Source organism: Cyprinodon tularosa, unplaced genomic scaffold (genome assembly GCF_016077235.1).
Source record: "Cyprinodon tularosa strain WSP-4 unplaced genomic scaffold, ASM1607723v1 ctg422, whole genome shotgun sequence".
Classification (NCBI taxonomy): domain Eukaryota; kingdom Metazoa; phylum Chordata; class Actinopteri; order Cyprinodontiformes; family Cyprinodontidae; genus Cyprinodon; species Cyprinodon tularosa.
The window spans coordinates 1,036,080-1,060,779 of record NW_024039144.1 but is presented as its reverse complement, the minus strand read 5'-3'; the positions used below and the strand labels follow the sequence as shown (position 1 = coordinate 1,060,779).

The following is a 24,700-nucleotide window of genomic DNA, read 5'->3' as shown; positions in this document are numbered from 1 at the left end:
AAAAGATGTTTTTAACATTCCTGCCTATTTACCGGACTTCAGGATGTTTTCTGAAAAACTGTGCGAAATTAAACTTTAATTAAAATCATTCCTATTTTTATCGCTTTGTTGTAACTGGAAAAATAGGACCTGTGGCACTTTTTAATGAAACACATTCAGAATTTCCTCATTTTATTGATGGACCTTTGGCTGTTCCCCTACGATTCCTTTTTAAACATCAATGTTTGTACTAAAATATTCTTTCTGTCGTGATTTTTGGACAAAAAGATCTAAAGAGGAGCGCCATCTCCTGGTCAGAACCTGTAATTCAGTGAAAGGGTGGAGTCAGGGTAAAAAATATTGCACCTCCAGGAGAAGGCCAGTGGCTGGAAGTTGGAGGGGATTTCGCTGGGAGTTGCAGGGAAGTGGGCGGCCATTCTGCTGGCGTTTGACTGGGAAACGCCATTTTGAATAGCTGCTACTGTAAGGTCTAATGAATTAAGAGCATTGATTCATTTTTTTATGTCAGCAAAACCGTTTTTTACTGACAGCAAAGAACTGTCCAGTTTCTCAGTAAAGACATGAAATAATACATAATACTGAGATACAGTTTTTCTAAATCAGTAGAACTGAGACACGTCAGTCTTCAAACATCCATGAAATTCAATAAATGTGTGGAAATCGTTCGTTGTTCTGATTCTAATTGCGAAAGGAGGCTACAGTTCCAGTCATTTTAAAGAAAACAAATAGACTGTTTAATAATGTAGTATTTCCCTTCATTAATCAGATTCACTTTAATGAAATATTAAATTCACCCAGTGATTAAGTCTAAAAGTATACAGCTTTATCAATTTACTTAAATATGTAGGAAATAGATGACATCATATGTGCTTATTGTATCATTTAATTTCCTCATTATTAAGGTCGGATTTTAAAGATGTGAAAAAACAAAGAAAACAAAGGCAGGTATCTGTTATCTGAGCCACTGAGTTAATCTGTGGTGCTATAAAGGCTACATTATGGGTTTCAAGCCTTTTCTTGCTGGGCCCTTTATGGTTTACTCTCCAGAATAGAATGAAATGAGACTACAATCCCCTTAAAAAAAACAAAACTGTCACTTTTAAACTAATTATTTTGACTTTAACTGTTTAACAGAATTGAACAGTGCTCTATCTTTCTCCAAAATACTTTGGTTATCCTGAGCTATTTTCTGCATTTGTGCTGCTATAGGCTTAGACTGCTGGAGGACATAGGGACCCCTTTTTCATCATTCTGCTTCATTCTATCTCTATTCTCCCACTCTGCAGAATCTGTTAGTTCAATCTCTAACGTTCTGCTCTCTCTGCTTTTTCTCATAGTAGCTTCATCTGGTCTGTTCCTGTTTGGCTGTGACTCCATCCTGGAGAGAAATATCAGCTGTGCTGCTGCCATCAACACCTTTGTTTCTAGATGTTGGAGCTTGGCCTGTTTTCCAGTGTAGTCCTGTTTCTCTGACTGTGACTAACTGGATGTGCTCTCTTCATCCTCTGACATGGGAGCTGGCTCGGAGCTCGTCTGCCTGGCTGTGTGTTTCCTGGATGGGGCCGCCTGTGGAGCTGGTTGACAGTTGCCTTTTGTATCTATGCTTCTTTTTCTATGTCTGCTTCTGTCTCCTTGAACCCCAGTGGGCCTCAGCAGATGGCCGCTCACACTGAGCCTGGTTCTGCTGGAGGTTTCTTCATGTTCAAAGGGAGTTTTTCCTCTCCACTGTCGCTACAAGCATGCTTAGTGTGAGGGATTGCTGAAGAGTCAATGAGTCGATGCAATCAGCTGGTTTTCCTTAGAAAGAAAACTTTGAACCAATCTGACTGGATGATCTGGTTAATTGTCTCTGTAAAGTGCATGAAATGTGTTGCGGTATAGAAATAAAATGATTTTAATTATCGATACGTCCATTTAAAAATATAAAAAAAACATTTATCCAACGTAATTAAACTGGGCCCTCCCTAACCTGTGCACACCTACATGTTTAAGCTTTAAGGGAAATAATATTGGTCTGTGGGACCCAACACACCGAGGGAGGCGGAGAACCTCGTCCAATCAGAGGCACGTTCTCATATCGGGGGTTTCCTCCAAAAAGGGCTGTATGGTTCCTGCAAAAACAAACAAACAAAGACGGTTAAAAAAACCAGAAAAAAAGTGGTAAAGAGAGGCAGCTAATACAACAAGCTTTTTCCCCACGTACATGTACTCAGAGACAGGGGGGTTGGAGACAGCCGGTGCGGGGGGGTGCAGGCTGTTCTGGCTGCCCATGCTGCTGCTGTAGCTGCAGAAGCTGTGCAGGTTAGCCTGGTTGGCGTTCTGGGAGCCTATCCTCCTGGCCCGGGGATTGAACGGGTCCTCCTCATCTATATCATCATAATCTCGTTCTCTACAAGCAAGGATGACAAAAAAAAAACAACTAAGCCTCCTTTTAATGACTTTCCCATTGCAGTAAAAATAAATGTTAACATATTTGAACGGTAATTGGACTAAAACGCATTTCTATTCCACACACGCTGGTTCTACCAAAGCATTTTTTTTCCTTCTCACTATGACGCTTCTGGCTTTTAACTGATGAAAACACAGAATTTAGTTTCACAGGAATAAAAATGTTACAGAAGAGCACAAAGGAAGGATTTTAATGACAGAAAAGTTATGTTTGGATCAAATAATCTGGAAAACAGATTTGGAAGTTCTACATGTCATTGAATCCATGTGCATTAAAGAAAAAGTCCTCTCATATTCAAAATTCAATCTTCTGAAAGTACTTTAAATATAAAATTATTACATCCTGTTCAATAAATGATCAGTGTTTTTAATTCAGAGTAATTTCCATGTGAATGTGCTTTACTGGAGGCATCCATGTTTGTCAAAGAACACTACTACCACCTACTGGTTAGTGACGTCACGGTGCGGTATCGGCTGTTGATCAAGTCCCAGTGCTGTATCTGGTGTTTGTCACAACGCGCTATTATCCAAGTCATCTTGAAAACATTCTTCTTCCAAATGTTGGCTACATATTACGGGTTTTTTCTCTGGCCAGAAGTTCGATGGCAAATTCTCCCTCTTCAAGTTGGCGATCCAACGACCAACCCGTCCGTGGAGGATCAGGAATCAGAAAGGTGGAATAACTCTTTTTTTTCACTTTTACCCGATGTATTCCAGCATCCAGCTGCCATGCACGTGGGCATTGTCGGTTTCACTATAGCTCTGGTGAATTTCAATGGTGAAGTCCTCTGGAAATCTTCAATAATTGTTGTTGATTGCAGATGTGTCTAGTAGTTCCCATTGATTTTGCTTGTAAAGCGTGGAGAATGGCGCTAGGCTTACCGCACCGTGACGTCACTGCTGGAAGATAGCAGGAAGAAGGTGTTACTATATCTTGGCAAAAATGGCCGCTCCCAGACTCATTAGTCACGGCGAACGTATTAGTTTTAGGTGTAAATAATGATCCATTGATTATTCCTCGCTGACCAGACTTTTCCTTTAATAGAAAGTTGAGTGGAAGGAAAAAAGCCTATAATTCTTTCCAAAAGTTATTGTGGCAAATTTTTTATTTTTTTAACAAATATTTTTTAGTGATAATGAAGTCATTTAAAACTAACTTCCAGCCAGATGAAAGATGTAAAAATTTATTGTTTACTTTACAGCCTAATCTGCTATGGGTATGACTCTAAATGTTGGTTTTCAGTTAGTTTAAAGCCAACAAACAAAAAAACTTAAAATAAATGACTCTATTTCTATCAATATAATAAAAAATTAAAGTATACTTAAAAAAAAAAAAAATGATCTATGTTTTCAGTGATGTGTTAAAGCTGCATGTGATACAGATGTGGAATAGTGCTTCTTGTGCAAATGGGGCACACTCTGGGGGGGGGGCAGGGAGGTGAGCATGAGAACAAACTGACCTGCTGGCGATTTGTCTCAGAGCTCTGGGAATGGCACACAGCATGACAGTAAAGGCACAGGCAGCCAGGATGGAGAAGAGACAGAGATACAGCACACCCTCCACACCGTCGTAGCACACCCCCACCATTGCATCCAGGTAGTCCTAAAGAGGTCAGAGACAGAGCATGAAGATCCGCCGGCAACGAGCAGCGTCCCTGTTGCCCTCAGTCCGGCGGCCATGTTTGAGCAGCAATCAGAGCCAGCCTCTGGGTGAAAACGTATAGAACCAGTAAAACTCTTCGTTACGGGTGTCGAATTTAACGCGATTCTGCAAAATATCCTTAAAAAAAATCAATTTAAATGCTTTTATATTTCTGCTTTATTTCAGGTCCACTTGCGTCTAAGATTACCTACTTTGTGTTACTGCGATGCCAATTAGGCGGCGGTGAACAAACCTTGTTGAGCCCCCTGCAGTCCAGCAGAGCCGTCAGCTGGTGCAGACTCGCCTCCGAGGAGTTCAGCAAATTCTGGATACCCACTAAATCCCTCTGTGTGGAGAGACAAAGTTGTTGAAAAGGCTGCAGCAATTATTCCAATTGGAGCAGCTGTGTGATAAAAGAGCTGTATTTACGAACGGCACCTCGGCTGTAGGAAACAGGGGCACAGCAAACTGCAGAAGACCCTGGATCTGGATCTGCATGGTGGTGAGGGACCTCTGGAAGATGGTCAGAGGCTACGGAGGAGAAAAACTGTTTAACGGCATGCAAATGAAGAGCAGCACATACAGATATTGGGAATATGCTAGTATTTTATAAATAAAAGGACATTAAGCTATAACTTTAATAGTGATGAGTATACAGGGGCGCAGCCAGGAATTTGGGGCCCCATGAAGGACATTGGTATTCCCCCCTTCCCCAAAAAATGTACGCAAACTTTAAAATTGTTATAAAGATGCACTGAAGAGAATCATTTACATTTTTTATGTAAATGAAACAAAAGAAATTAATAAAAATTTTAATATACATTAACTTTAAAACATTAAAAAATAATTTTCTCAAAATAATAGCAATTTAAAGCAAAAAAAAGCAAAGCTGTATCTTAGGTACAAATTAAAAGAAAATAGGTTTTTGGATTGTGAAGATATTGTCCTGTTTCACTATAACTTTATTAAAGCACAGATTTTTTTTTTACGCTGGCCCTGAGAAATTATTTTTTATTCATTTATACTATATTCAAGGGGCTCATGAGAATAATCAAGATTTATAGATGTCTTTTAATGGTCTTAATTTAATCTGAATATAAAAATCTAACTGAAATTTTTTATTATTGACACAGATTTTTATACAATATATTTATGCATTATTTGCTGTCTACTGGTGGAAAATGAAGGAGAACTATGGAATCAGAAAGGGGACAAAATGTTTGTAAACTTCTAAATCTTAGTTGGAACTGAAAAAATAGAAGTTGATATTTAATATGAAGGTTTTACCAAATAATATGAGAAACTAAAAAAGTAAACATTAAATGATTAGAATTTAATCTAAATTCAGTTTAGGATTTTAATTACACTTTTTCTTTTTTTATTGCAGTTTTAGATTTTCAGATTCAAATCGCTTTCTTTCAGTATCTATCTATTTAAATAAAGGTTAAATAAAATTTTAAAAAGTATCTATTTCTTTTTTTAATTTTAAATACCTTTTTCAGTTTCAGGATTTTTATTTAACTCTTTCAAATCCGTTTTTTTCACATTCAGATTTTAAACCCCAATCTGATGGAGTGGGCGGGGAAACATGATTGACAGCTTGCAGCAGCGCTAGAGAGACGTCCCGATGTTGCATTCATGGACTGTGGGAACTCCAACTATTTAGTGAACACACAACATTTATTTGCCTTTTTGGCAAAATCCTGACATTTACACTTGAACTTTCAACATTTTGACCCCTTTATGACTCCGTAGAGAACGCAGAGATAAATTATTTTACTGCTTTTTATATTTAAAAATTATAGCATATAAGGGGGCGGTTATCTAACACCTGATTGGTCACCCTGCACATTAAGGCGAAGCAAATCGATTACAGAGACTGTGATCCACAGGTTGTGAACATACTCTGATACAGTAGGTGGCGACTCGATTCGCGTTAACCCCGCCCCCTAACTTTGATGGGTGAGTTTGACAGATTCTTTTAATGGTTTCGATGCACTGCGACACAGGACCATGAAATAATTAAATACACACTGAAATAATTATATATATATTTTTTAATAAAATGAAGACGTATTTTATTAAATTAATGACACATTTATATATTTGATTCCTTATTTATTTAATGTATTAATATTTAATTAATTGTTTATTGCTGTATTTATATATTTAATTGTGGCACTTTATATTAGTGACGTGGTTTTAATTAATGAATGACACATTTATTTATTTAATTCCACATTTAATTAATTATTGACACATTTAATTATTTATTTAATGCAGTATTTATTTATTTAATTTTGGCACTTTTTATCCTCCATACTGAGCACCCCTGCGCTGGAAAAAAATCACAATCTAAATAAGTAATTTTTTCTTAAAATAAGTGCATTTCTTCTTGGATTAAGGAGGTAAAAGAGACCTTTTGCCAATGGAACAAGACAATTTACACTTAAAATAAGAAAACTTTGTCTTATTTGCAGATTTGTGGGTGTTTCTACCAACAGAGCGCAGAACAATCCTCCACATCGACCACAAACCTCCACTTCTTAAATTGATATTTAAGCCAAACCATAAAATTTGTTATATAACATCTTGCTTTAAAGAAAAGCATTGTCCGTACAATCACTCAATCTACAGAGGAAACCTGGAAGCCCCCCCCCAGGCCTAATGCTAAATTCAAACAGGATGCGGTCAATTACCTCAGCTATCTATAAATGTAATGACTTCAGACTCTTTTTCTTTTGGCCTCCAGCTAAAAAACTACAATAGGTGTAATAGATTTGTCATTTGTAGCCGTTATAAACCTACTCTGTGAAAAACAAAGAAAATGAAGCAACGACAGCGTGGAGAAGCAATGGAAAGACACAAACATAGGGAATAATAAAAAAGAGAGGATCATCACAGCAGTGATGCCTGCAGCAAAGATGTATTTTGATTATGTTCTTTTGGTCAGACGTCCAGGAAAGTGGAAAAACAGAAATAAAGAAGAAAGAAGGAATGCTTGTGTTTTGCTCGATCTGCTTCCAGCTTCTTATGCGTTTGACGCCTGGTTTGCGAACTGTGTGGCAGACAAGAGAGCTTGTTTACCAGGCGGAGGATGCTGCCTCTCCATTGCTACTCTGAGGGAACATGTCAAGAGCGAGATAATAAGCCCTGAGCTGTTTGGCCACTGCAAAAGAAAAAAACTGGAGCAGGAAGTGAAAAAACCCAGACTCTGCTTCATCAAATAAGCTATTTAACAGTCATTCTCTTTGCTGCATTGTGTCACTTAGGTATGCTTTAGCGAACAAGAATCACAAGAGAAAAAAGAAAGAGATCGGAATCTGGTGATTGCTGAAGTGTGGACATAATTCGGGCGGACAGGAAGGGGCAGGAAAAAAAAGGAGGCTGACAAAGATGAGGCTTGAGGGGCCGAGCAATGAGGCCCAGAGAGCAAAGAACTACAGAAATAACCGATGTTCAGGTTTAAAGAAACTCTGCTCGTTTTAATGGCCTGACGTTTTATTCTAGAAAATAGTTTGTTTTACAGATTTTATCGTAGTTTATCTCCACTTTTGAATATTTCAGAATTATCAGTCTCATTTTAACATCTGGACTGCTCGGTGGTGCAGTGGGTAGAACTGCTGCCTTGCAACAAGAAGGTTCTGGGTTCTGTTTCCGGCCCGATGGAGTTTGCATGTTTTTCCTTAGCTTGCGTGGGTTCTCTCCGGGTACTCCAGCTTCCTCCCACAGTCCAAAAACATGACTATTAGGTTAATTAGCTTCTCTAAATTCTCCTTAGGTGTGAGTGAATGGTTGTTTGTCTCTGTGTTGCCCCGCGACGGACCAGCAGCCTGTCCAGGGTGGACCCCGCCAGCACCCCTCACTACCCCCAGGGTTTAAAGCGTGGCAGAAGATGGATAGATTTTAACATCTGAGGTAAGTCGAGTAAAGGCAAAACGAAATGTCTTTCACAACCAGCAACTGTTGCTTCCTTTATATCGAAGGTAGAGCGTCTCTATTAATGCCATAGTGGTGCCGTTGCATCACTGCGCTTCTGAATGTGCCTCTGTGTCCCTGGAAGGGCGTTTGTAGTGAAGCACCACAAGGCTGCATCAATTCGATTTAATTTATATAAAATTAGCTCTAATCAATCTGTTCTGCATTGTACTGGTGGACCTGATCCTGAATGTGGAAAAGATGAAGGAGATAATGTTGGACTTCAGGACTTTTTCTTAAAATAAGTATATTTTTCTTCAATTAAGGAGGTAAGTTAGACACTTTGCCAATGAAACAAAACACTTTACATTAAATATAAGAAAAAAACAATTATATTGTTTTATTAATAGTGAATATTATCTAATTATCTTATTTTAAGAGTAGAAATACTCTTTCCATTGTCAAACCACCTCAAAGTACGGTAAATACACTTAATTTAATACATTTTTAGATAGTTTTTGCAGTGTATTCACTGTTGTCTGAGTTGTAGCAGATCTCCTACCTGCTGGAAAGGATTGGAGCGAGTCTGGTTGCAGTAAAGGTAGTAGTGGACGATATCTGCAGGAAACATCAACATTTGTTATGGTGACAAACACAACATGAAACGTAACTTTTCCTCTTTATTCAACTCAGAGGCTCACCGGCTGTGATGATCCCCTTGGTCTGACCCATGACGTACTTATCGGGTGAGACGCAGAAATCGCTTGTTCCCTGAAAACAAAACAAACATAAACCTCTGAGATGTAAACAAGAAAAAAAGCCCCACATTTAGAGCAGGGGGGGTGGGTTTTACAATCAATAGAAATAAACCAGTGCTGTCAAATAAAAGGCAATCTAACTGACCAGCAAGGAAATAATACGTCATCCGGACAGAACTGCTTCTTCGTTCTGTCGCTCACGGCAACTCTTACTACTCCACAGAGTAGCTAACGAGAAAGCTGCACTGGCAAAAATAATAAAAGTGATGAGCTGCAGTCTCATCTGAACTCTGCTGGCTGAATGCTAAATGTCCCAGGGGCCCAGGACAAACACGCTGCACATAGCTTAACCTTCTCTGGGGGTTACACTAATGAGCCCCAAACACTCAGATGAGATAAAGCAAGCTGGATCTCTGAGAAAAGCCCAACCCCGTGTGCTGGAAGCAAAGGAGCTCGCTAACAGCGGGGCGAGCGTGTGAGAATTCCCAAGAAGACAGACGGAAAACCGAGAGAATACAGAGTTCTGACTGCGTCCAGCTTATAAGAAAACATATTCTAAAGGCGTTTATTCATTATGCAAATATTTATAATCCTCTCAGGCGATAATCCAGCTGTAGACTACAGAACACCTACAGACAGAATATCCCCAGCATGACATGCTTGCATCTGTCTGCTGCTGATAGGAAAATGTGTGTCATACCACCTGCAAAGATCCAAGACATGCAAACGAAAGCGAAGCCTCCGCACCGAACATAGAAGGGCTTCACTTTCTCTCCATGTGGAGGAGGGGGAGTGAGATAATGAAAGTAGAGCGACAGAATTCACTCAAAGTTCAGTTTGGTTAGAGGTTCATCAAATTAGTAGGGATGCACGATATTGGGATTTTTGCCGATATTTTAAAACTCATGTAGCCGATAACCGATATCGATACCGATGTTAAAGCTGGACAAAAATAAGTAGTCATTGAAAATAGCAGTTTTGTTATCCATTTCTGACACTTTGAAAAATAATAAACTCAAATATATTTTCATATGCTGATATCAAATAGATTATTAAAAACGCGGTATCGATTTATTTTACTTTCAAAATCTCGTGAAATTTCATCGTTCTGTTACAAACTCTCGTGATATTTTGCAAATTCTTGTGAGATTTTGTTAGTAAAATAGATCGATACCGCGTCAATATATCAACATATAAAAATATGGCAAAATTTCGTGAATTTTCGGGGGATTTTGTAGCATAACGACAACATATAGCAATATTTCATTAGTAAAAGAGATTGATATGGTGTTTTTAAATGGCAATATATCAGCATATGAAGATATTGGGATATTTTAATGGATCAATATTTTTTCTCCATTCAGAGGGCCCCCTGCCTGTCTTTGCCTAGGGCCCCACATTTCCTAAATCCGCCCCTGTGTAAAGGAGAATATTTTTCATTACTGAACAAAGGTTAATCTGCTTTCTTTATAAAAAAAAAAAAAACATCTTAGAGATATTCTTTGGGATTTCTGAGGCTTATTTTTTGGTAAAGTTCTGAGCAGTGAGTCAGTAACCAGCAGAAGACACGAGTCCAATTAATCTGACTTTCTATCTAATCTGTTCGCAATATGCTGGAGATCAGAATCGAAGGATCTGATTGTTTGAATAAAATATATAGTAATGAGATCTGTTGGGATGTTTATAATCACAGACATAAGAAGTAATTTTAAAGGAAACATTTTTGTTTCATTTAGGCTGTGAAACGACAGTTAAAAGCAAGAAATCTAGAAGAAAACGGGAGGCTGGTTTGTTTGTTTAGCGTTCAGGTTATTTTTAGAAATGATTTGGCATAGGGACCCCCATTTCATCATTCTGCTTCATTCTCTCTCTATTCTCCAATTCTGCAGAATAGTATCTGGAGAGAAACATCAGCTGTGCTGCTTCCATCAACACCCTTGTTTATAGATGCTGGAGATCGGCTTGTTTTTCAGTGTAGTCCTGTTTCTCTGACTGTGACTAACTGGATGTGCTCTCTTCATCCTCTGACATGGGAGCTGGCTCGGAGCTCGTCTGCCTGGCTGTGTGTTTCCTGGACGGGGCCGCCTGTGGAGCTGGTTGACAGTTGCCTTTTGTATCTATGCTGCTTTTTCTATGTCTGCTTCTGTCTCCTTGAACCCCAGTCAGCCTCAGCAGATGGCCGCTCACACTGAGCCTGGTTCTGCTGGAGATTTCTTCCTGTTCAAAGGGAGTTTTTCCTCTCCACTGTCGCTACAAGCATGCTTAGTGTGAGGGATTGCTGAAGAGTCAATGAGTCGATGCAATCAGCTGGTTTTCCTTAGATAGAAAACTTTGAATCAATCTGACTGGATGATCTGGTGAACTGGAAAGTGACCTGAGATGACATGATGTGAATTGGAGCTATAGAAATAAACTGAATAGAATTATATTTGACGATTTAAGTCATTCATCTTCGCAATGCAAAACATTTTAATCTAAATAAGTCATTTTTTCCTAAAATAAATGCACATTTTCTTGAATTGAGGAGGTGAGTGAGACACCTTTCCAATAAAACAAGACAATTAACATTTAAAATAAAATAAAAAACTATTTCATGCTTTATTTCAAGTGCATATTATCTAATTATTTTATTTTAATAGTAAAAATATTAACTTCATTGAGAAATAATCTCATTTATCTACTCAAATTAAGGTTAAATACACTTAATTTTAGAATATTTTTTACTTATTTCTGTTTTTTCAGTGTGATTTTCAACTAATACCAACCATTCTTTTAAGACTTATTTGAGTAATATTAGAATCGATTGATATCACATTATAAGAGAACCATGGTCAACCTTTGGTATGAGAGAAATTGACCCATTTGCCATTATTATTATTACACTGCAAAAAATCTGAATCTAGATAAGTAATTTTTTTCTTAAAATAAGTGCATTTGTTCTTGGATTAAGGAGGTAAAAGAAACATTTTGCCAATGGAACAAGACAATTTACACTTAAAATAAGAAAACACAACTGCATTGTGTTATTTCAAGTGCATATTATCTAATTATCTTATTTTAAGAGTAAAAATACTCATTCCATTGGCAAATTATCTCATTTACCTACTCAAATTAGGGGTAAATACACTTAATTTAAGACATTTTTACTTATTTCTAGATCGTTTTTGCAGCGTAACCTTTGGGTCATATCAGGTGAAAACAACTGAATAGCCAGTCTTGCTCTCTTCATCAGGTAATGTGAGTAATGCGCTGTCATTGAGTCAGAGGGAGGGAATCATCTCACCACAGCTGCAGCGAGGTCGGCGCCCAGAGAGGTCCAGCTCAGGATCAGGGTCAGAACGCCGAACACCATCATCCTGCAGGGACACACAGAGGCGGCATGAAGTGGAGCAGCTGATTTACCTCAGAGGCAGAGGAACTAAAAACCTCAGTGAACAATCAGCCAGTGGCTCTTTGGAAGCGTCCTCATCGTCTCATCCGGAGTTTACATCCTAAGGGTAAGCTGCGTTTTTTAGACAACTTATCAGCTAATATGGTAAATTATTATGTCACAGTGTAACAATGACCCATTGTTACCTTTATATTGGCCAAAGTAGCAGCTAAACACAGGATCTGGTTTTCTACATTGGTTTATTTTTGTTGTTTTGGGTTGTGGTTCTTTGGTTGTTCACATCTTCTTTTCATTTTTATAAAAAGGTACATTCACTTTATAATATTTTGTTTTTGTTTATCTATCCATAAAAGGGACATTCATGGCTTAAAGATTTAAAATATTTTGAAATACTCACCTGTGCTGTTTCACTCTCCCAAGCAGGTGTGTACAGGACTGTACCATTGGATAATTGAAGAGGGGGGAGGTTGATCTGATGTATGGTGTTTTCTTTATTGAATCTGAGTATTTGTTTGGATTGAATTAATATATTTGTTTCTGTATTTATTGGTAAAAGTATTTCTTATGTAGTTGTTTGTTTAAACCAAATTTTCCTTTTCTTCTTATTGTGAAGCTGAACAGCCTTTTAAAAAATGGTTTCTTCCAATTTAGTTCCTTCTCAATTTAAGAAACATGTCTGTCATTGGGCATTGGGCTTTGAATCCATCAACCAAACCACACCAACAACAACATTGGGCATTGAATCCTGAGATTGTGAGTTTGATTCCCCCACTCCCACAGACTGTCACTCTGGGTCCCTGAGCAAGACCCTTAACCTCACACTGCTCCCCGGGCGCCTTACAGTGGCAGCCCACTGCTCCCCAAGGGGATGGGTTAAATGCAGAGAAGTAATTTCCCTCTGGGATTATTGTAGTATTTATAGTATATAAAATAAAACAATTAATAAAAAATAAAAATATATCAACATATAAAAATAGGGCAAAATTTCGTGAATTTTCGGGGGATTTGAATGTTGTTGTTGGTGGGGTTTGGTTGATGTCCTGCACTAGAAGAAGTTAAAGTTTTGTGAAAGCATGTTCTTCTTTCAACCAGTTTGGGTCCCACCTCCAAGACTGCTTGGCCTCCTGACAAGCATGTGACACACAGTAACATTTACATTTATCTACATTCATCCGACGCAGGTTGCATTGGAAAAGCAATCTAAAAATAAGTAAAATTTTCTTAAATTAAGTGTATTTACCTTAATTTGAGCAAGTAAATAAGATAATTTACCAATGAAATTAGTATTTTTATTATTGAAATAAAAATAATTAGATAATATGCCCTTGAAGTACTTTATACTTTCCAAGAGTATACATTTTTTTGAGAACTTTCACTTTTACTTCACTACATTTATGAACTTAATTGCATACTTTTAATCCGATACATTTTCAATGTTTGTTTTAGTTACTAAGTAAAAAAAAAAAAAAAAAAAAAAAACGAGCGAGAGAAACGCAAATGTTTTTACCCCGCCTACTGACTACAGGGGCGGGTCTTGCCTGGCCTTGTTCATCCACACCAATAGGATACGCCTGTTTGGCAAAGCCAGTCTAAATTTATCCTACACTTGGTTGTTTATATTATTTTAAGTGAATTTAACCTTCAAAGTTTACCAAAATGTTAAAAAAAATGTCATTCAAACTGCACTACTTTTTACTTATACTTTTCACTAGGGATGCACGATAACATCGGCCCCCTATCGGTATCGGCCTTAAAACTGAATATCGGACATCGGCCACCCCACCGATATTTAACCCGATATTTGATCAGCTTCTGAGATTCTAAAGTCTAAAAAAAAAAATAAAATACTTCTTCTTCTTCTTTACAGACTTAAAATAAGACATTTAGGTAACATGCACTTGAAATAAGACAATTCAATTGTGTTTTCTTATTTTAAGTGTAAATTGTCTTGTTCTGGTGGCAAAATGTCTCTTTTACCTCGTCAATCTAAGAACAAATGCACTTATTTGAAGAAAGAATTAAACAGATTAAACTGTGATCCTGCCGGAATATGACAGCTGCTTAAAGTGGAACAACTAAGTTTTAAATCATTATTAAAAAGTGTAAAAAAGAAAAAAGCGAATCTGCTTGTAAAGGAACAATTTTAACAGAAGTGACTAATATTGACACACTGGAAAAACGATCTAGTAATAAGTAAAATTTTGTTAAATTAAGTGTATTTACCCTTAATTTGAGTAGTTAAATTAGATATTTTGCAAGTGGAATGAGTATTTTTACTCTTAAAATAAGATATTTAGATAAAATGCACTTGAAATAAGACATAATTTCTCATTTTTAGAGTAAATTGTCTTGTTCCATTGGCAAAATGTCTCTTTTACCTCCTCAATCCAAGAACAAATGCACTTATTTTAAGAAAAAATGACTTATCTAGATTTCTATTTTTTTTCCAGTGCATTTGTTGTTGCAGGAACCTGTGTCTGCAAAAAAGTTTAAGCCCTGAATAAAAAGAAAGAGGAAATGACCGAACTGTCCTGCTTTCAACAGTAAAGGCTTCTGCAGAAACATGAATATGTCTGAAGATGTCAGTGGAGCAGATATGCTTCGTTAAGCAGATAATGGTCAACGGTCCTTCTGCGCTCTGATGGCCTGCATCTGATTACAGTCCTGTAGGCAGAGGGGGGCTGCCATCCCCCCACCCTGCTTTACTGATGCTCACATGAGGAGTCATTTCACCACAATAGAGCCTCACAGATATGAGATCATACGGTCTAAACCAGGGCTCTGCAGCCTTGATGCTACGGTCACACCGGAAGAGCTTTAAGCATCAAAAAACTTTCTGCTGCTTCATTTTTGATGCTTGTTCACATTAATGCTACGTTGAGACGGCACGCAGTAGAAGCAGCGAAAACACGTGTTGCTTCATTTTTGATGCTTGTACAAGTTTAGTTCTGCTGCTTAAAACACACTACAGGACTTTCTGCTAGGGATGCACGATATTGGGATTTTGGCCGATATCCGATATGCCAATATTTTAAAACTCATGTAGCCGATAACCGATATCGATACCGATGTTAAAGCTGGACAAAAATAAGTAGTCATTGAAAAAAGCAGTTTTATTATCCATTTCTGACACTTTGAAAAATAATATACTCAAATATATTTTCATATGCTGATATCAAATAGATTTTTAAAAACGCGGTATCGATCTATTTTACTTTCAAAATCTCGTGAAATTTCATCGTTCTGTTACAAACTCTCGTGATATTTTGCAAATTCTTGTGAGATTTTGTTAGTAAAATAGATCGATACGGAGTCAATATATCAACATATAAAAATATGGCAACTGGATTCAGAGCCACAGCACGTTTAACCTCAGCGTCCTGACTGCAAATGAACCACGCGTGTGCGCTGGGTTGACAGCGCAGGTTGATCACGCTTGAGTCAGCTCCCTCAGTTGCTGAACCTGCCATATATTTCTGTGAGCAGGCAAGCACAGCCTGTATGTGTGGAGGGAAATCTAGTTATTATTTAAAAAAAAATAATAATAATTACAATCATTTGCTCACATTGTCATTAATTCTTTGCAGTCTTTTTTTTTTGTTCCCTTTAGATTTTGTTGTTGTTAATGTAATGTAATGGGTGAAAATGTCCATGTTTTACCATGCTTTTTAAGCTCCTTAGTGGACCGCAAGGGAAAAAAGAAAAAGTAAAAAAAAGTTGGAAAAAATATATATGCAAATTAGGCAATGACGTCATTTAGCGACTTCTAGCGACTTGTAGCACAGCCAATAGCTACTTTCCTTACTGAGGAGTTGGCAACACTGATTGCAAGCACCAGGAGCAGCAGAAACGTGCATGCTGCTTCAATTTTGATGCTTGTACAAGTTTAGTTCTGACGCACAGCTGAAGCATCTCTGCTTCACTAACTGCGTTGTCGAAAAGTGGGTCTGATGCGCGTTGGGTGGAGCTACCCGATCCTTTAGCTGTCGGAACTTAGACCCCCACATGTCGGCGGTGCACTGTCACTGGGAGTCCCCTTCAACAGCTGCCTCTGGCTCGGTCGCCTCTTCGCGGTTTTCCACTTCTGGTCGCGGCGACTAGAAGGCTTTTTTTTTTACGTACGTAATCAAAACTGCAGGAACTAGAATAATAAAATTGACCATATTTTGTCGGGAGGTTTCAAATTTTAAGTTAATTTAGGCGTTAATATGCTCAGAAGCTCATGAAGCGCTGCTTCAGCTTTTTAAATGTGCTGCAGGAACTTTTGCTGCGCCTTGATGCGCCTCAGCCTTTGACTTTGCATATAATATAGCTGCTTCTGCTGCCTCTGCTGCTTGCATTCTGAACGTAGCATTTGGTCAGACGTCCAGTAAAGTGTGTCCAGATGTGTCTGATGTTTCTGCTGCTCCTGTGTTCAGTGCCAGAGAGCAGCTTTGCTATATTTACTTTGATCAGAGGGTAAAAAGTAGTATGAAGTCCACCTGAAAACATGGTCTGTGCAGTCAGTTCATCCAGATTACTCACAAAATTAGCATATTTCATCGGACCAATGAAATAAAAGTGTTCTTAATGTAAAAAAAGTCAACCTTCAAATAATTATATACAGTTATGCACTCAATACATGGTGGGGAATCCTTTTGCAGAAATGACTGTTTCAGTGCGCCATGGCATGGAGGCAATCAGCCTGCTGAGGTGTTATGGAGGCCCAGGATGCTTCCATAGCGGCCTTTAGCTCATCCAGTGTTGAGTCTTGCGTCTCTCAACTTTCTCTTCACAATATCCCACAGATTCTCTATGGGGTTCAGGTCAGGAGAGTTGGCAGGCCAATTGAGCCCAGTGATTCTATGGTCAGTGAACCATTTAGCAGTGGTTTTGGCTCTGTGAGCAGGTGCCAGGTCGTGCTAAAAAATGAAATCTTCATCTCCATAAAGCTTTTCAGCAGATGGAAGCATTAAGTGCTCCAAAATGTCCTGGTAGCTGCATTGACTTGATAAAACCCAGTGGACCAACACCAGCAGCTGACATGGCGCCCCAGACCATCACTGACTGTGGCTACTTGACTCTGGACTTCTGGCATTTTGGTATTTCCTTCTCCCCAGTCTTCCTCCAGACTCTGGCACCTTGATTTCCAAATGACCTGCAGAACTGAGCTATAGTCCAGTGCTGTTTCGCTGCAGCCCAGGTCAGGCGCCTCTGCCACTGTTTTTTGGTGCAAAAGTGGCTGACCGACCTGGGGAATGCACTGCAAAAACGATCTAAAAATAAGTAAAAAATATCTTAAATTAAGTGTATTCACCCTTAATTTGAGTAGGTAAAGGAGATAGTTTGCCAATGGAATTAGTTTTTTTGCTCTTAAAATAAGAAAATTAGATTAAATGCACCTGAAATAAGACAATGAAATTGTGTTTTCTTATTTTAAGTGTAAATTGTCTTGTTCCATTGGCAAAATGGCTCTTTTACCTCCTCAATTCAAGAACAAATGCACTTATTTTAAGAAAAAAAAAAACTTATCCAAATTTAGATTTTTTGCAGTGTGCGGCACCTGTACACTGGAAAAAAATCGAAATCTAGATAAGTTGTTTTTTTCTTAAAATAAGTGTATTTGTTCTTGGATTTAGTAGGTAAAAGAGATTTTGCCAATGGAACAAGACAATTTACACTTACAGTAAGAAAACACAATTTCATTGTCTTATTTCAGGTGCATTTTATCTAATTTTCTTATTTTAAGAGCAAAAAAACTCATTCCATTGCAAACTATCTCCTTTACCTACTCAAATTAAGCGTAAATACACTTAATTTAAGACATTTCTACTTATTTTTTAGATCCTTTTTCCAGTGTAGCCCATTTCCTGCACACCCCTGTGCACAGTGGCTCTGGATGTTTCTACTCCAGACTCAGTCCACTGCTTCCACAGGTCCCCCAAGTTCTGGAATCGGCCCTTCTTCACAATCTTCCTCAGGGTCCGCTCACCTCTTCTGCAGAGTTTTCTGCCACTTTTTCCTTCCCACTGAGGTGCCTTGATACAGCAGCACTCTGGGAACAGCCTACTGGTTCAGAATTTTGGGTTTTAATGAGCTTGATGCCAAAATCATCCGTATTAAGACAATAAAAGACCTGAAATATTTCAGTTAGTGTGCAATGAATCTAAAATATATGAATGTTTAAGTTTTATCATTACATCATGGAAAATAATTAACTTTATCACAATATGCTGACCTGTATTCTAAGCATGTGTTTAAAAAAGATCTTAAATTTCTTAATGTGTCATAAGGAAATAAACTTACTTGAATCAAATATATTTTTTTTATGTTTTTTTTTTTTAAATGTGAGATTACACTATTGCAATTCCAAAAACCATGTGGGGGAGCTGGCTGTGCTAAATAACGACTATTTATTGCAAAAGGTTCCTAAAATATTTTCAAACTGATATACAATGGTTATTTCTTTTATCGTCTCTAACTCTAAGAGTGAATGGAAATAACGGCTGATTTGTTTCACATTTTCATGCCCAAAATAGCCAGGATTTACTGCCCTACATGTCTGACTAACCATGAACGTTTGACCTTACTAAAGAATGTGAACGATTGAGTAGAAATGCCCTCGGATCGCCCTCTCAGGGCCAGCAGGTCTGGTCCCAGCTGATGGAGGAAGCGATAATCAGTGTAAAGCTCATTTCTGAGATCTGCTACTGAAACAGATTTCCTATCTTCAACAGAAAAGCAGCAAACAGGCTGCAAACCTCAAGCCAAGCAGATCCAGTCAGAAAGCCGCAGTTGATGCATCAATGGATGCACAGCAGTCACTTTGAATTAAATCACAGAAGGAAATCGGGTTTCTTCTGTCCTAAAAAGGACAACAACCATAAAACTATACTAACTAGAAAATGGAGAAAGCTTTACCCCTGATGAATAAATTATTATTTTAGTCTAATTTTAACTGAGAGAGAAAGACAATCCAACCTTCAAGGCAGAAACTCAAGAGACGTCTGTATGGCAGGCAGTTTTCACATTTAATTAATCATGATCTGGTCTCAATTGTATATTTGATTTTTGTTATGTTATTAGTCAAAAACAGATATTTATTAGTGAGCATTAATGTACAGATAGCTAATAAAAACACATTTTAAATAACCATTTTAAAATCCCATGGTTAGCGTACATATGTCATGATCTTGGCGCAGGTGGCTGGCTTGATCCATTCACCTGTTTAACTCTGCCTGGTTTCTCATTAACATTTATCTGATCCACCTGTTTCCAGCTCCTATATATGCTGCTTTGTTTCAGACACCAGCTCTAGATTATTCAAGCTGTTGTGGGACTAACTCTAGCCATCAAGTAAGTCTGTTATTCTGATCTGTTTTTGAGTTTTTGCCTTGCCCTTCTCTGCTCTGTCTGCTGGTGGTTTTTTGCACTATTTTCCTGGATGCTGGTTACCGAATCCAGACACTTTTTTTTTTTTTAGCTCGGCTTGAATTCTCCTTAAGGACACTGTTGCTCCTAGGGATGCACGAAATAATCGGCCCCCTATCGGTATCGGCCTTAAAACTGAATATCGGACATCGGCCCCCCCACCGATATTTAACCCGATATTTGATCAGCTTCTGAGTTTCTAAAGTCTAAAAAAAAAAAAAAAAAACTTAAAGACTTAAAAACTTCTAAATACGAGGGAAAAAATATTGATACATTAAAATATCCCAATATCTTCATATGCTGATATATTGCCATTTAAAAACACCATATCAATCTCTTTTACTAATGAAATATTGCCATATGTCATCGTTATGCTACGAAATCCCCCGAAAATTCACCATATTTTGCCATATTTTTATATTTTGATATATTGACGCGGTATCGATCTATTTTGCTAACAAAATCTCACAAGAATTTGCAAAATATCACGAGAGTTTGTAACAGAACGATGAAAGTAAAATAGATTGATACCGCGTTTTTAAAAATCAATTTGATATCAGCATATGAAAATATATTTGAGTATATTATTTTTCAAAGTGTCAGAAATGGATAACAAAACTGCTATTTTCAATGACTACTTATTTTTGTCCAGCTTTAACATCGGTATCGATATCGGATATCGGCTACATGAGTTTTAAAATATCGGCATATCGGATATCGGCCAAAATCCCGATATCGTGCATCTCTAGTTGCTCCCTCTGTGTCACCTGTCTCAGGGGGCTGGAAGCGGCTACGGCTGCAAACTGTGGACAATCTCCCTTTCGTCCGGGATTGGACTGGACTTTGAACCAGCCCAGTGACTTTGGCTCCTAGTCATGATTAGTCCGATATTCCAGTCACTGACCTGTGTTCTCTACCTCTGCAGTGGATCCGGTTAACTGCCCCGCTGACGATCAGCTGCTCGCTGAGTTATTTGTTTTAAATGACGCTTGTTGAAAACCGTCCTGAACCATCTGTCTGAATATTGGGTCCAAGTTTCTGAGATTGTTTCACTACATGTACTGCTGATAAGGATGATTTTAATATTCTAAAACAAAAAGAGCTCCAACATAGCTAGTGATACATTTTAGTAGACATTGCTTTCGTTTTTTTTTATGTATATAAATAAAAAGGTAAATAATTCCTGGCAAATTGTCAAATATTAGATATTTATTACGGAAGCCAAGAGCGGTTGTACTTTTTCTTTTTTTTTGTTTTCCCTTTGTCCGAGATGATGAGATAACTCTAGTTTTCACGGTTAAACCATTAATTGTTTTCTCGATAAGATAATTATCTCATTATCTGGAGAAAACAGTGATTGATTTCTTGAGATAACGAGATGATTAACCTGTCTGAGTATTGAATGAGGCTGGCCAACAGCCCTGAATTCCCAGTCCATCCATGCCTGCAGGGCCCGTAGTTGTGCAGTCGCGGTCAGTGATGGGAGTAACGGCGTTACCAACGGCGCTACCTTTTTTAGTAACGAGTAATCAAAATTATTACTCTTGCTGTAACTATAACGCAGTTACAATTGCCGACACCCCGTTACTGCACGTTACTCAGGTCGCACAATTAACCTTTTTTCATGATAGGACTCGTGCGTGCGTCATGAGAGAGGGGAGGATGGAGAGTGAGGAGGACTCCAGCAGCAAAACAGCGCTTTCCACATGGAAATACTGGTGTTACGTCGAGCTGCGTTTCCCCATCAGATACGGTTTCCCCTGCATCTCCGCACAGCGCGGCGGCACGATTCACCACGCAAGCGACAGGAAATGCGCATGCTCGCTAAAGGCGCATAACAGCCGCCCTGTGCTCGCGCCACAGGAGAACTACGGAGAGCGTGAAGGATCATTAGCCTATATGGAGAAAGGGAGAAAGATGGATGGATGGATCCCCAGTTATTAATTTCATACACTTGCAAAAGTAACGCAATAGTTACTTTTACTACTAACTAGTTACTTTTATTGTGGAGTAACTCAGTTACTAACTCAGTTACTTTTTGGGAGAAGTAACTAGTAACTATAACTAATTACCTTTTTCAAAGTAACGTGCCCAACACTGGTCGCAGTAACGTGTGTGCGCAAATAATCCTTTTCTCAGTTTCCTTTTTCTTTTCACTCATTGTCAGGTTGTAGTGGATGATTGTTTTTTTTTTATGATAATCTTTAATGTGGACTCATTTTGGGGATTACTGCATTTTTTAGTCGTAAAGTAAAAATGTGTATTTACCCTTAATTTGAGTAGGTAAATGAGGGTTTGCCAATGGAATGAGTATTTTTACTTTTAAAATAAGATAATTAGATAACATGCACTTGAAGTAAGAAAATGCAATTGTGTTTTCTTTAAGTGTACATTGTCTTGTTTCAATGGCAAAATGTCTCGAAATCCAAGAACAAATGCACTTATTTTAAGAAAAAATTACTTATCTAGATTTAGATTTTTTCCAATGCAGGATTATTAAAAGAATCACACATCGGCTGCCATGACTTATACTTACACTGCAAAGACGATCTAGAAATAAGTAAAAATTTCTTAAATTAAGTGTTTTCACCCTTAATTTGAGTAGGTAAATGAGATAGTTTGCCAATGGAATGAGTAATTTTACTCTTACAATAAGATAATTAGATAATATGCACTTGAAATAAGACGACGCAATTGTGTTTTCTTATTTTAAGTGTAAATTGTCTTGTTCCATTGGCAAAATGTCTTTTACCTCCTCAAGTTAAGAACAAATGCACTTATTTTAAGAAAGAATGACTTATCTAGATTTAGATATTTTGCAGTGTATAAATCCTCTCCAGCTGTTGTGGTATTAAAGGATGTAATCAGTTCACAAACAAATCTCGTTATCACGAAAAAACGGCTTTTGTTTTCTTGAGATAATGAGAAAATTAACTAATTTTCTCGAGAAAATCACTGAGGGACATGACGACTCTGGGCTTCCGTAATTTATAACCCCATCCTCTAGCAATTATTTCACTAACTGAAATCCAAAATGTTATTGAATGAATTGAAACCCCAAAGAAAATTTTTACACTTCAGTTTTTATTCAAGTCTTTTTTCACATCTAAAGTTATTTTTGAGATCTCTGGAAATTGTATAAATCTTTGGAAAAAAAAAAAAAAATGAACCTTTTAAAAGGTAAATATCGGGCAGCATCTGAAATGCTTTCTCCTTTGGTGTCTTTCCTTTTTGGAATGACTCATTTCCCAAAGTTACATAACATTTTAATCTCTTTACTGCCTTCTGATTCTAAAACCTCTGACCTAATTTTTTTTCTCCCTCAGATTGTAGCTGAACCTTTTGGTGACTCGTTGAATATTAAATAACTGTCTTTTCTTCCATTCTGCACTAGACTTCATTTTAAAAAAATCCCAGGAAAACATCTTTGTGATGAATCATGGAGATACTGATGCTCATGTGACAAAGTGAAAGAAAAGAATTGGATTTTCTGCAACAGGGAAAATCCATTTAGCATTTTATGGTTGCTTTTTTTATTTTATGTAACTCACTAATTCAAAATTTTTGAATATTTGATCTATTTTTACTGTCACTGACAGGAAGAAATGAAAAAGGACTTGTTTTGTGGCGGCGCAGATGTTAACCCACGTCAGACAGGACGATGAGCTTTAGAGCCCGTAAATCTACCGAGTAAATGCTTCATGCAAAGCTCCGCTGTTATACTTCTGTCCGTTTTAGAAGTGGAACTTTGATTTCTGTTTAAAGCGAATTTAGAATAAATTCTGTTGCTGTATAGTTTTACCATATTCAATAGAAGCAATAGTGCTATAATTAATGCTCATCTACTGTTAGACGCACTTTTATAGAAGCTTTTTGAAAGTTGCATCAAATATCGGGAGTTTGATAATAGCTTTCAACTAATTTCAGAGACATAGACAGGTATGGGGCATTGCAGGCTAACAAACCCAAACGACCCCCATTCCAAAGGGGGGGACCCATATTTGCGGTTCAATTTGCATGTTTTATAAACAAAAACAAGGCTTTGTTGGGCTACTGGATAAAACCTGGAACTCAGCGCTATAGAAAATGAAAAACGTTAAAAAAGCTGGCTCCTTGCTTTAATCCAGAGCTGCGCACTTGAAGCAAAATGGTTGAAACGGCAGAGAAAATGGCGCTTTACAGGCCTACGGGAATCCTACCTAGTCTGGAAAAATTGTTTACTGCTGTATAAGAGGACCCTTTGTAAAACAAGGGTGGCATATTTCTCGTCATTAATAGAAGAAAATAAGAATAATTTTAGGTATACTTTTAATGCAGTCGCCAAACTCACCCAGAGCCATAGCTCTGTTGAACCGCCTCTAACTGAACATTATTTCTGACATTTTGAATTGAAAAATCTTCCTGGATGGAAAAGAAACGTCTTCAAACTTGGAAAAAAAAGTCCAGTGGATTGGTTTTTAACTTTTTTTGGAAAAAACAATTCGATGGTTGAAAAAAATAATGGATTAAAAAACAATTAACATATGTTTTCTCTGCTCCTTTGTTTATTTATCAAATTAACCAGGAACATAAGCGTTTTTATAAAACGATGTATTAATTTCGGCACCAGTAATTAACACGATTTAAAATTAAGTTAAGTTTCACCACTAAAAACGATAACATCGTCCTTCAGTTTTGGTTTATTTTTAACAGCGAAATGAAAAAAATATATAAAACCTTTAGCTTTTAGCAGAGACGCCTTTAAAACCTTTTTGATCTGCAATACTTACTTTACAAGTCTGACAGTTTATGCCAAACAATCCTGTTTTAATATATGTCAATTTCTAAAGGGGAAAGTCCAAGGAAAGAAGGGGGCTTAAATTGGGCCTTCTGGCTCCCCTTAGTTCTGTTATCCTTAATCAGACCTTTACTCCAGGTTACTGATGCAGTGCTCACTTCCACACTGTTTTTATTAGCCTCCCCTCAGAGCCTTCCTGTATGTCGTAGCTCACGACCCCTCGAATGATTCCCCTCTCTTCGGGGACGCGCTTTCGATCCATAAAGTTCAGGTTATAAAGCGGGTAAGAGCTGCTGTTGTCTCACTCACTCCACCCAAAGCTTTCTCACATGCTTACATGTTAATTTACCGTTTTT

The 24,700-nt window shown here is 37.7% G+C and overlaps 1 protein-coding gene across 2 annotated transcripts in view; it reads right to left on the bottom strand.

The window, feature by feature from the left end:
• ttyh2 (tweety family member 2) overlaps nucleotides 1-24,700 on the bottom strand; it is a 153,274-nt gene that overhangs the window by 2,521 nt on the left and 126,053 nt on the right. For both annotated transcript variants that reach the window (XM_038299282.1, XM_038299283.1), the window contains exons 6-13: nucleotides 12,050-12,122; nucleotides 8,710-8,779; nucleotides 8,571-8,626; nucleotides 4,529-4,621; nucleotides 4,344-4,436; nucleotides 3,909-4,051; nucleotides 2,204-2,389; nucleotides 2,033-2,111 (exon numbers count right to left, since the gene is read on the bottom strand). In XM_038299282.1, coding sequence (XP_038155210.1) covers nucleotides 2,033-2,111; nucleotides 2,204-2,389; nucleotides 3,909-4,051; nucleotides 4,344-4,436; nucleotides 4,529-4,621; nucleotides 8,571-8,626; nucleotides 8,710-8,779; nucleotides 12,050-12,122 — 793 coding nt within the window. The remainder of the gene's footprint in view (nucleotides 1-2,032; nucleotides 2,112-2,203; nucleotides 2,390-3,908; nucleotides 4,052-4,343; nucleotides 4,437-4,528; nucleotides 4,622-8,570; nucleotides 8,627-8,709; nucleotides 8,780-12,049; nucleotides 12,123-24,700) is intronic.